This window comes from Phaenicophaeus curvirostris, chromosome 5, assembly GCF_032191515.1.
Source record: "Phaenicophaeus curvirostris isolate KB17595 chromosome 5, BPBGC_Pcur_1.0, whole genome shotgun sequence".
NCBI lineage: Eukaryota > Metazoa > Chordata > Aves > Cuculiformes > Cuculidae > Phaenicophaeus > Phaenicophaeus curvirostris.
The window spans coordinates 21689773-21700814 of NC_091396.1; the positions used below are offsets into that span (position 1 = coordinate 21689773).

Below are 11042 nucleotides of genomic sequence, written 5' to 3' on the forward strand. Positions count from 1 at the left end.
AGTCTTCCAGGACTGTTGGAAGATGATGGAAAGGGGTTTGGCAACGACATCCGCCAGCTCCTTCAATACCCTTGGGTGGATCCCATCTGGCCCCATAGACTTGTGGGTGTTTAGCTGGGCAAGCAAGTCTCTAACCACCTCCTCTTGGATCTTGGGAGCCTCATTCTGCTCCTCTAGCTCCTGGGTTTGTACACAGAGGGAACAACTTTCTTTACAATTAAAGACTGAGGCAAAGAAGGCGTTAAGTACCTCAGCTTTTTCCTCATCCCCTGTCACTGTTGCTCCTTCTGCATCTAATAGGGACTGTATATTCTCGCTCCTTTTATTGTTAATATATTTATAGAAAGATTTTTTATTATCTTTCACAGACTTAGCCAATCTGATTTCTAGTTGGGCCTTAGCCCTCCTGACTTTTTCCCTGCACGATCTCACTTCCCACCCAAGACGCCTGTCCCTTCTTCCAAAGCTCATAAACATTTCTCTTCTTTTTGATATCTCTCAAGATCTCCCTGCTCAACCAAGCTGTTTTTTACCCCGCTGGCTCTTTTTCCCAAACACGGGGATGGCTTTCTCCTGAGCTGCTAGGGTTTCCTTTTTGAAGAGCTCCCAGCCCTTGTGGGCTCCCTTGCCCTTAAGGACTGTCTCCCATGGGACTTTGCCAACCAGCCTTCTGAACAGTCCAAAGTCTGACCTCTGGAAGTTTAATGCGACTGTCCTACTAACCCCCCTCTTCATCTCACCTAGAACTGAAAACCCTATCACCTCATGATCGCTTTGTCCCAGGCATCCTCCTACCATCACAACCCCCACAAGGCCTTCTCTGTTCACAAACAGCAGGTCCAGGAGGGCACCTTCCCTTGTTGGTTCATTCACCAGTTGTGTGAGGAAGTTGTCTTCCACACACTCCAGGAACCTCCTAGACTGCTTCCTTTCTGCTGTATTGTACTTCCAGCAGATATCCGGAAGATTGAAGTCTCCCACAAGGACAAGAGGCATCGATCTATAGACTATCTACAGCTGTTTATAGAAGACCTCATCAGCTGCTTCTTCTTGGCTGGGTGGTCTGTAACAGCCTCCCATCACAAAATCTGCCTTCTTTTGGGCTCCCACAGGCACTCGATCTCCTCATCACCACAATCCAGCTCAATGGTATCCAAGTCCTCCCTTACACAGAGGGCTACCCCGCCTCCTCTCCTACCCTTCCTGTCCCGCCTGAAGAGTTTATACCCCACCATAGCTGCACTCCAGTTATATGAGTCATCCTACCACGTTTCTGTGATGGCAACGACATCGTAGCCTCCTTGCCCTATAACAGCTTCCAGCTCCTGCTTATTGTCCATGCTGTGTGCATTGGTGTAAATGCACTTCAGCTGAGCTGGTGAACCTTCAGCCCTCATAGAGGAAACAGAGTTTAAGCCCAATTGCCTGGTCATTGGAATAGCTAACGCCAGAGTGCCAGTTTCTTCATTACTGTCACCAGGTGTAATCGCCCCCACCTGCTCTGTGGTGACGCACTGGTGGTCCCCACCAGCACACCATCTCTCAGTCACTGGTGTCCCACTTCCAGGCTCACTCCCGTCTAGCCTGGTCTCATCCCCCTCCCCCTTCACATCTAGTTTAAAGCTCGTTTTCTGAAAAATCCTTCTGTGTGTGGCATGTCACAATCTGCAAGGAGGCACAACTTCTCAGCAGTTGCTGCTGAAAGCAGTCTGGAAAGTTTCTGTAATTCAATACCACATCCGGAGGACTGTGCTGAAAGAAAGCCCTGGCTCCCAGCCCTGCTACAAACCTTTCAAAACCCCTTACGGATTGCTAACCCTTGTGGTAGCTTCTAGTAGGTGCACAGTATAATTGTTACTTCAGTAGCCCGTTCAATCATCTTAGTTTGCTTGATTTTTCTAGTTGCTTCTGTCTTTAGAGCTAGAGAAGCTAGCTAACGTAGGAAGGCCTGACCTTGAGACTTGCTTTCTAAGTGGCTGGTATTAATTTAAATAGAGAATCTGTCTTTCCCAAGCCAGGCTGGCCCTGGCTGCACTGAAGGCTTGAACACGCCTCTCAAGATGCCTGGCTGAGGAGATCAGGTTCTACACTAGAAAAACAAATATTCACTGATAATTGTGGGTTAAGAAGAATTTTAATCTGGAACAGGCTGTGGGATCAAAAGTAGAATCTTTCAGGAATACAAGGGGCCTACAGTAAAGCTGGGGATCAACTGACTCTTTATCAGGGAGTGTGCAGTGACAGGACAAGTGGCAATGGTTTTAAACTGGAAGAGAGATTTAGATCAGGTACTAGGATGAGTTTTTTTTCCTGTGACTTTTTACAAAGGCTTGTAGTGATAGGACTAGGGGCAATAGGTATAGACTGGAGAGGGGCAGATTTAGACTACACATAAGGAGGAAATTCTTCACGATGAGGGTAGTGAGGCACTGGCGCAGATTGCCCAGAGAAGTTGTGGGTGCCCCATCCCTAGAGGTGTTCAAGGCCAGGCTGGATGAGGCTTTGGGAAGCCTGATCCATTGGAAGGGAAGGTGTCTCTGCCCACGGCAGGGGATTGGAGGAACAGGATGACCCTTAAAAGGGGACCTTTAAGGAACTTCCAACCAAAAGTGTTCTATGATTCTATGAAAGTTTATAAGCATCACTTCAATCAAAATGCACCCCTAGGTTTATCTCAATAAATGTTCATCTCAAATTACTGAAGACAATGTATTTATCTTATGTTTTGTTTGCTTCTTAAACCAGATCCTACTGTGCTGCTGTGAGTGTCAGCAGGTTCATCAGGCAACAGTTGGTGACATGAAAGAAAATATTGTTTTACAAATAGACATGAAGGATCACATCTTGGCTCAGGGCAGAGCTCTTCCTAGTTGCAAAGACTGGAGAAAGACAGCTATATTTTAGCACGCACTCATCATGTGTTTACATGGGTGCCAAGTAACATAACATGAGGAACCATTAATGCTTCATAATGAACCAGTACCTAAGCAAGATAAACAGATGTTTTTTTTCTGCAAACATAGTCTAAAGGAAAAAAGCATGCTTATGACTCACAGGATACTATCAATGATCTGCACAACGTATGTTTCTGAATTTCAGCTTTTTATTTATAAAGTTTCCTCTTTTCAACTGTAAAGATAATAAGAAATGTAACTGACAGCCGTCTTTCCCATAACACAAAGGTGGTTATAAAATGGAAAACACTTAACTGAGATGGGGGGATGCTCGCACAAAATGAGTCACAAGACCCCAGTTAAAGGGCTCACAGCACGACACAACTTAAAGAACGAATGTGCTCTTAATTATTAAATACCACAACTCCAAACTTAACATGTGAATATACAGTGATGACTGTTAAGAACAGCCTCCCACTTAACTGTTCAGGACAGAGCTCATTTTAGAGAAGATAATATTTATCATTACAGGCTGTGAAACAGAGTGTAATGTTTACTTCAGGTAGGTAGTTTTGTCAGCCTGAACTTATCTGTCATTGAAAAGACAGGTATGCCTGTCCATGTTGTAAATCATAAGCAATTAAAATAATTAAGATAGCATATATAGCATTAGACTTTAAATCTATTAGAATTTAAATCTATTAGAATTTAAATCTATTAGAATTTAGACTGCCCTCCTCTCCCTGTAGAATGGCTGTTTATATTTTATGTTGTTGCTTAATCAGAACAAATGAAACAACCCAGAACAGTGAACATTAGTGGTTTAAGTACCAGCTGCCCATCTAAAGCCTATGAGGTGCTGCCTTGCAGTGAGTTTTGTCCCCTCTGCTCCAAGCCCAATACAGGAGTTATTTTACAAATAAAACAAGAGCACGACATACAAGGAGTACTGGCAGCAACGGTGAGTGTCATCTGCCAGCCACACACAGAAGTAGAAGGGAATGGCAAATTCCATCACTGGAATTAAGCTGGCCAAGTAAATAGAATCCTAGACTACTACAGACAACTGCTAAACTGCCCTTTAGGCAGCAAAAATGAGAAGATCCTTAATCTTCCAACTAACAAGAATCAGGGATAAAGATATTCTATCCCAATAACAAGGATTAAGTAGCTTTCTTCCATTAAATTACCTTCTAGATGTTTGGAAAGAAGCAGAACCCATTCATAAGAGAAAAACGTCAATGAAAAACGCCCATTAGGTATTTGTTATAAAACATCTTGACTGGCCAAGTGAAGGCACCAGGCAGATCATTGCAACTTCAGCAGGGCAATGTTCCCATGTTTGAATAGAAGTGAAGAGGACTGTTATTTGGTTTCACAGCATCAGCCCCAGAAAGAAAGGCTTTATTTTAAGGGAGTTGCTCTAAGCCTTCACTGAGCAGTTAGAACTTGACTTAGTCCTGTGCAGCCATGGGGCTGCACTTCCAGAGGACTTGGCAGGCATGTGGGTTGCCCTTGAATTTGAAACTAAAAATTCTGTGCTCCAACCAGAATTATGCCATTCGGATTCATGGACTAAGCACACTGTGCAGCTCTACGCAATGCTAGCTTGTTCCTTTTGCAGGCCACATACACAAGCAAATCTAAAAGAACTATTCAGGAGGCCATTTAGCAGTGCCTCGTGTACCAGATGCAGCTGATGAGCCACTTCACCAACATCAAGCTGCCATTAAGAGTCTATCTATAGGAAAAGGCAGCAATAGAACTTTACATCTTTGCAAGAACACTCAATTTATAGTAGCCTCGTTAGTATGTTTTGCATAGTGTCATAAACCTGACTTTAATAATTCAAAGGCTCTTTCCCCACCCACCAAGAGCCCTTGGAGAGAATCAAAGTCATAGTTACACTGTCTCAGAGAGCAATGTGCCCAGCTATCCATTTATCGAAGCATAACTTCAGTATGTCAGATTTCAGGTGTTCCCCTTAGACTGAAGCGATACACATAAGTATTGGTTCTTTCTATACACAGATAAAGTGACAGATCAACACTCAAACCTGTTTGAGTGCACTGTTTCACCATAATGAACAAATTCAGCAGAGATGCAGAAACAACTCCATCAGTTCTTGAGAACAGCACATTATTAGTTGATCCTGACTATTGCATGTTCTGTCCGTAGGTCACCTGCATCTAATGCAGAGCTTTGCCTTTCTGCCACATTGATGTTTTGGTACAGTTCCTCCAGCTTCTCCATCAGCAATTCTATGCGAGTGTAGGCATTCACCACCCTTTGTTTCAGCTAGAAAAAAAAAAAAAGAGAAATAGAAGTATTAAAACTAGAGAAAAATGTCCTAACTCTGGATCTTTGAATGATCTGTATCCCACTTTCAGTGGCTGAAGAGCAGCTGACTTTCAAGACAGAAGATTATACTGGGCTTTCATCTTTAAACTCTATACGTATGACTAGTATAGCCAAAACCAGCACCCAAATCAGAGGCCTTCAGGAGACAGGGTTACTGGACCCTTCCCTACAATCAATCCAATCTTGCCTTGTTAACTCATTACAAGTTTTCACACAGCCAGAGACCTTCAGCAATATATGGACAGATTGTTTCATCATTAGCTTAGGAATACACGTGGGCAGTCCTACAAAAGTGCCATTTCCAGTGTCTGGGGTTTTAAGTTAACACCTCTAAAGCACATGAGTAAAATCCTGCTGACATTAGGTCTTAAAAAGTGAAGACCAGATTCTTGCCCTTGTTCTAGTCAACAAGCAAACCCTCCTCAGTCACACAATTTATGTTTGCGATGAAGTGCTACAGTTGTTTTACTTCAGAAAAATGTGTCTTGGTTTTAGAAGTCCTGCCTGGATAAGATTTTTGCATTTTAGCCTCACGTGGCCTATAAAACACTCTGATCTTATGATAAGACGCTGGAAGATTACTTTCAAAAAGGTGAAAACTTAAAAAACATCATGGGCCCATTTCCATGGGCAGAAGAGAAAATAAGAAAGAGAAAAGTAAGAAGCAAGCAGGCACATAAACACTCAATACGGTGGCTGTCTCCTACACACAGACACTTTATTTCAGCTATGAGACAGACAGTTTACTAAGTTAACAACTAAACAAGTTATGGAAAAGAACATCCAATTTAAACATAAAAACAGGAGAGAGTTTCTAGCGTTTTCTCTGAAACTACAAGTAAACACTGCAATGCTGTTTTGAGCTTGCGCTGCCATAAAACACCTAGGATGCCTTTCAAATTAACAAATTGCTGTTTTTTAAATTCAACAGTGACTTATGAATTCCAGGGGCAACACAAGAAGTAGTTCAGTGAAGTCTGTCTAAACAATTTTTGTTGTTTTTTTCTTTTCAAAGCGTTGGGATAACAGGATAACACACTTTTTCCAGAAAACTACCTAGAACTGGATGTTTTGCAGATAGATAGGTTGGTTCTAGAAAATGTTTTGCATGTCTCACACATTTAAGTCAGTTATTGTATTGTAAGTCACTATTTTCTCCCTCTTATCACTTAAAAGAAAAAGTAATTGTATCAATATTTTTGGATTTACAACGAAGAAATTCTGCCTTTTAAAAATATTTTCCTTATATATTAATGTAGAAACCTTACTTCCTCCACTTGTTTCTTTAAGGTCACAGCAGGAAAATTCACCATAGAAGCTTCTATTACCACTTGGTTTTTTAAGAAATAACTGGAAAATAAAAGGGGACAGGGAAAAAAAACTAAGAAAAAAAGTTAAAACCTCTATAATTACATTCATTGTTTAGACAATTATTTAAGATGATTTAAAAATAGATACAAAGTAGTAGCCAAAAGTAGTTAACACATTACAAAAATATTAAAAACATAACAATGATTTTACTTTGAAATCATAAGATCTTCCCACTACCAGATATAGGTAATTTATAGTTTCTGTAGTGAAGTCCTCGATCCATCATAGAACTACTTTGATCCCTTATGTCAGCTAAGCAAATCTGGAACCAATGGAGATTTCAGTACGGCAAACAATTAAATTTAAACCTTGATGTTATATGGGGATACTCAAAAAAGCACAAGGCAAATCAAATGGAGTCATGCCAACACAATTAAAAATAGAGGATATTAAAATCCCCCACCAAAGCGCTCAGCCGAAAGCCAAGCTGCTTTTCTTAGCTGTAGTTCTGCACCTAGTTGTAGTAACTTGCAAATCCATGTGAGATCATTAATCACAAGAATACAGTGCACTCACCAGAGAATGTTACCCTTCAAGAAACAGAATAAGCCTCGGAGATATGCCAGGGAGCTGGGAGCAGAATAAAGAATGAAGCCCACGGGCGAGCCACATGACTGACAGGTTAACACATAGTAAGCACTGAAAGAGAAAAGCAAATATTTTATTAGGCCAAAGCTTCTGAAACCAAGGACACTGCATGCTCATCAAATAATCGGTTCTATCAGGACAGCAAAACAAGACATATTAACGCTTTCTCCTTAAAAAATTAATACATACAGATAAAATGTGAACATTAAGTGTTGGGCATGTTGTGTAAGAAAGTGAAAATTGCAGCCTGGGAAGAAAATACACGCCTTATTACCACAGGATGGTTTAGGCTACAGTACTCGAACGTGACTTCATCAGTAAAACACCACCTATGCCCACACCTGTAGCAGGTCACGGATGTGAAACTTCATCCTAATAAAACAGATTAAGCCTCATACAGAGACTTCCACCTGCCCCCAGAAAAACAATAAACAAAAAAATGAACAATCCAAGTCTTTTATTTAAAAAGTTCCCAGCCCTTAGACTGTAGAACAGCTTTTAAACATCATTTCAAACAACTACTGGTTCTGCAAGCACTCGGGCAATATCTATACCCTTCCCAGCAGGCTAATCCCAGGGTCACCAAACCTGTCACTGACTGTAGGCTCCTAAATAGAACATAAGTTATTTATTTTTAGTATTAAAAAACAAAACCAAAACCCCTCAAAGCCCCAAACAGAGATACTTTAATTTAGGTAATAAGCCTTTCAGGGGAGGAACAGCCAAGGAGAGAGCTGAAGGCTAGACTGTCTTCTACATTGCACTGCATTGCTTAAATGTTCTTTTCCACTAACAGAGGTTGGAGTCATACAAGAAGTAGTTACCATTATAAGAAGTTTATTTAAGCTAACGTAGAGTTAAGTTTCCTCTAAGTAACTGTAATTTTTGAAAGTTAGAGTTTATTTGCGATCATTTTTGGTGTCGGGAGCACTAGACTTTGTGCTGGACACAGGGGAAGCCATTCCCCCACCCCCGAGGGCAGCACAGCAAGTGCACTGCAGGTGATACTGAAAATGTTGGCAAATAAAAACTCTCTAAGACTTGTTTTGGAGTTTTAGAAAGCAAGCATCCTTTATCTGGCCTAGGCAACATGAGGGAACGATTTCCATCAATCACGTGCAATGAGACAAAGGCTAGTTACAGAATATATTTCATAGACTCACAGAATAGTTTGGGTTGGAAAAGACCTTAAAGATCATCTAGTTCCAACTCCCCTGCCATGGGCAGGGACACCCCCCACTAGATCAGGCTGCCCAAGGCCCCATCCAACCTGGCCTTGAACACCTCCAGGGATGGGGCAACCACAACTTCCCTGGGCAACCTGTTCCAGTGCCTCACCACTCTCAAGACAGAATCATGAAATAGATTTCCCATTTATATGTATGTGTATAAATTTTGCCAGAAATCTTATGCAGTCCAATCTAGTGGGGGGTGTCCCTGCGAATTTGGAGCTGGCCCCAGCTCTCTACTGGACCTTGCTTTTTAAGATATGTGTATTGATGGAATCGAGTGCCTGTGGGTTAAAATCAGAGGAGCCCAAAAGAAGGCAGATATTGTGATGGGAGTCTGTTACAGACCACCCAGCCAAGAAGAAGAGGCTGATGAGCTCTTCTATAAACAACTGGGAGAAGTCTCAAAATCACTAGCTCTTGTCCTTGTGGGAGACTTCGATCTTCCGGATATCTGCTGGAAGTACAATACAGCAGAAAGGAAGCAGTCCAGGAGGTTCCTGGAGTGTGTGGAAGACAACTCCCTCACACAACTGGTGAGTGAGCCGACAAGGGAAGGTGCCCTCCTGGACCTGCTGTTTGTGAATAGAGAAGGCCTTGTGGGGGATGAGACGGTTGGAGGATGCCTGGGACAAAGCGATCATGAGATGATAGGGTTTTCAGTTCTAGGTGAGGTGAGGAGGGGCATTAGCAGAACAGTCACATTAAACTTCCAGAGGTCAGACTTTGGACTGTTCAGAAGGCTGGCTGGCAAAGTCTCATGGGAGACAGTCCTTAAGGGCAAGGGAGCCCATGAGGGCTGGGCGCTCTTCAAGAAGGAAATCCTAGCAGCTCAGGAGAAAGCCATCCCCATGTTGCAGAAAAAGAGCCTTCAGGGAAAAAAACCAGCGTGGTTGACAGCCATCTGAACATAAGCCACTAGTGTGTCCAGGCGGCCAAGAAGACCAGTGGTATCTGGGCTTGTATCAGAAACGGCGTGGCCAGCAGGTCCAGGAAGGTTATTCTCACTCTGTACTCGGCACTGGTGAGACCACCCCTCAAATCCTGTGTTCAGTTCTGGGCCCCTCACCACAAGAAGGATGTTGAGGATCTGGAGTGTGTCCAGATAAGGTCAATGTAAATGGTGAAGAGGCTGGAGAACAAGTCTTGTGAGGAGCGGCTGAGGGAGCTGGGGTTGTTTAGCCTGGAGAAGAGGAGGCTGAGAGGAGACTTATTGCTCTGTATAACTACCTGAAAGGAGTTTGTGGAGAGAAGGGTGCTGGCCTCTTCTCCCAAGTGACAGGGGACAGGATGAGAGGGAATGGCCTCAAGCTCTGCCAGGGGAGGTTCAGGCTGGACATGAGAAAAAAACTTTTTACAGAAAGGGTCATTGTGCACTGGAACAGTCTGCCCAGGGAGGTGGTTGATTCACCTTCCCTGGAGATGTTTAAAAGACAGGTCAATGAGGTGCTCAGGGACGCGTTTTAGTGGTTGACAGGAATGGTTGGACATGATGATCCTGTGGGTCTTGTCCAATCTATTGATTCTGTGAACTCCAAACAGAGGTGATTAGAGAAGAGATACTTGTTAAGCACAGATCATACTGAACACAAGGTGTTATCACTTTCAAAGTGAAGGAAGGAATAAATCATTAAGAATAATAAGAATCAAATCTTGGCCAGCTTGCAGAAAGAAAGAATACAATTGTAACAGGAGCCTAGCTTGTTTACTACTTGAAACAAGGACAGGAGGAAGGAAAGAGGAGGAGTAATTTCTTCCCAGGAAGAAAGGACAGACCTGAGCTCACCAAGAGAACTCAACAAAGAAGAAGATAGGATAAAGAGCACCAGAGGATTCTGAAGATGCAAAGGAACCGTGATGTATGTTTGAGAGTGGGTCATAAGACATAATGAGTTCTATGTATGTTTAACCAATATTTCCCGAATATGTAACCAGTGTTTCTCAGGATCTACATGAATATGTATGTTTAACCAGTATAAAAGTCCTGCAACCAGCCTCAATGGACACAGACACATTAGGTGAAATGATTCCCTGTGTGCCCGGTGTTGTATTATGCGTTAAAGCAATACCTGCTTAATAATCAGATTGGCATTGATTATTGAGTTTGGCCTTGTTCACGGCATCTAAAGAAAGGACAGTGTCTGAGAAACACCATTCTACGGAAAACATGCTATCAGAAGGCCATTCTGTCTAGCTTTCAAACCACAACTGCTTAGACAAAACTTAAGCGTGCTTTAGCTTAAATCTAAATATTCCGCTTTAAAATATCCCACATGCCGTACGACAGGCGGCATTTCCCGAGCCCCCCGAGCCCCGGCCGCGTTACCCACCATCCCAGGAGTGCTCCCTGGATTCCGACCATAAGCGAATCCTCCCAGACCACGTCCTCTGTGACTCCTGAGGAGAGAGACACCCCGCTGAGACGCAGCCACCACCGCCGCCGGCCGCCCCCCGCCCGCCCAGAGCCCGGCACCGACTGAGGCAGACGAGGAGCCCGAGGTGCTGCTCCTCCTCGGCGCAGAGCTGCAAGGAGTCGCCCAGCACGGCCCAGCACTCGCGGCAGTGGAACAAGGCGCTATTGTCCAGCAGCGGCCCGAGA

At 43.2% G+C, this 11042-nt stretch overlaps 1 protein-coding gene across 1 annotated transcript; it reads right to left on the bottom strand.

The window, feature by feature from the left end:
- Window positions 1-4760: 4760 nt before the first annotated feature.
- Window positions 4761-11028, bottom strand: OIP5 (Opa interacting protein 5). Its single transcript, XM_069857887.1, has 5 exons — window positions 10921-11028; window positions 10774-10840; window positions 7143-7265; window positions 6524-6605; window positions 4761-5192 (listed from the first exon to the last, which is right to left on the bottom strand). Exons 2-5 carry the CDS (start codon window positions 10803-10805, stop codon window positions 5037-5039), a joined length of 393 nt encoding a protein of 130 aa, XP_069713988.1. The 5' UTR covers window positions 10806-10840; window positions 10921-11028; the 3' UTR covers window positions 4761-5036.
- Between the last annotated feature and the right edge of the window lie 14 nt (window positions 11029-11042).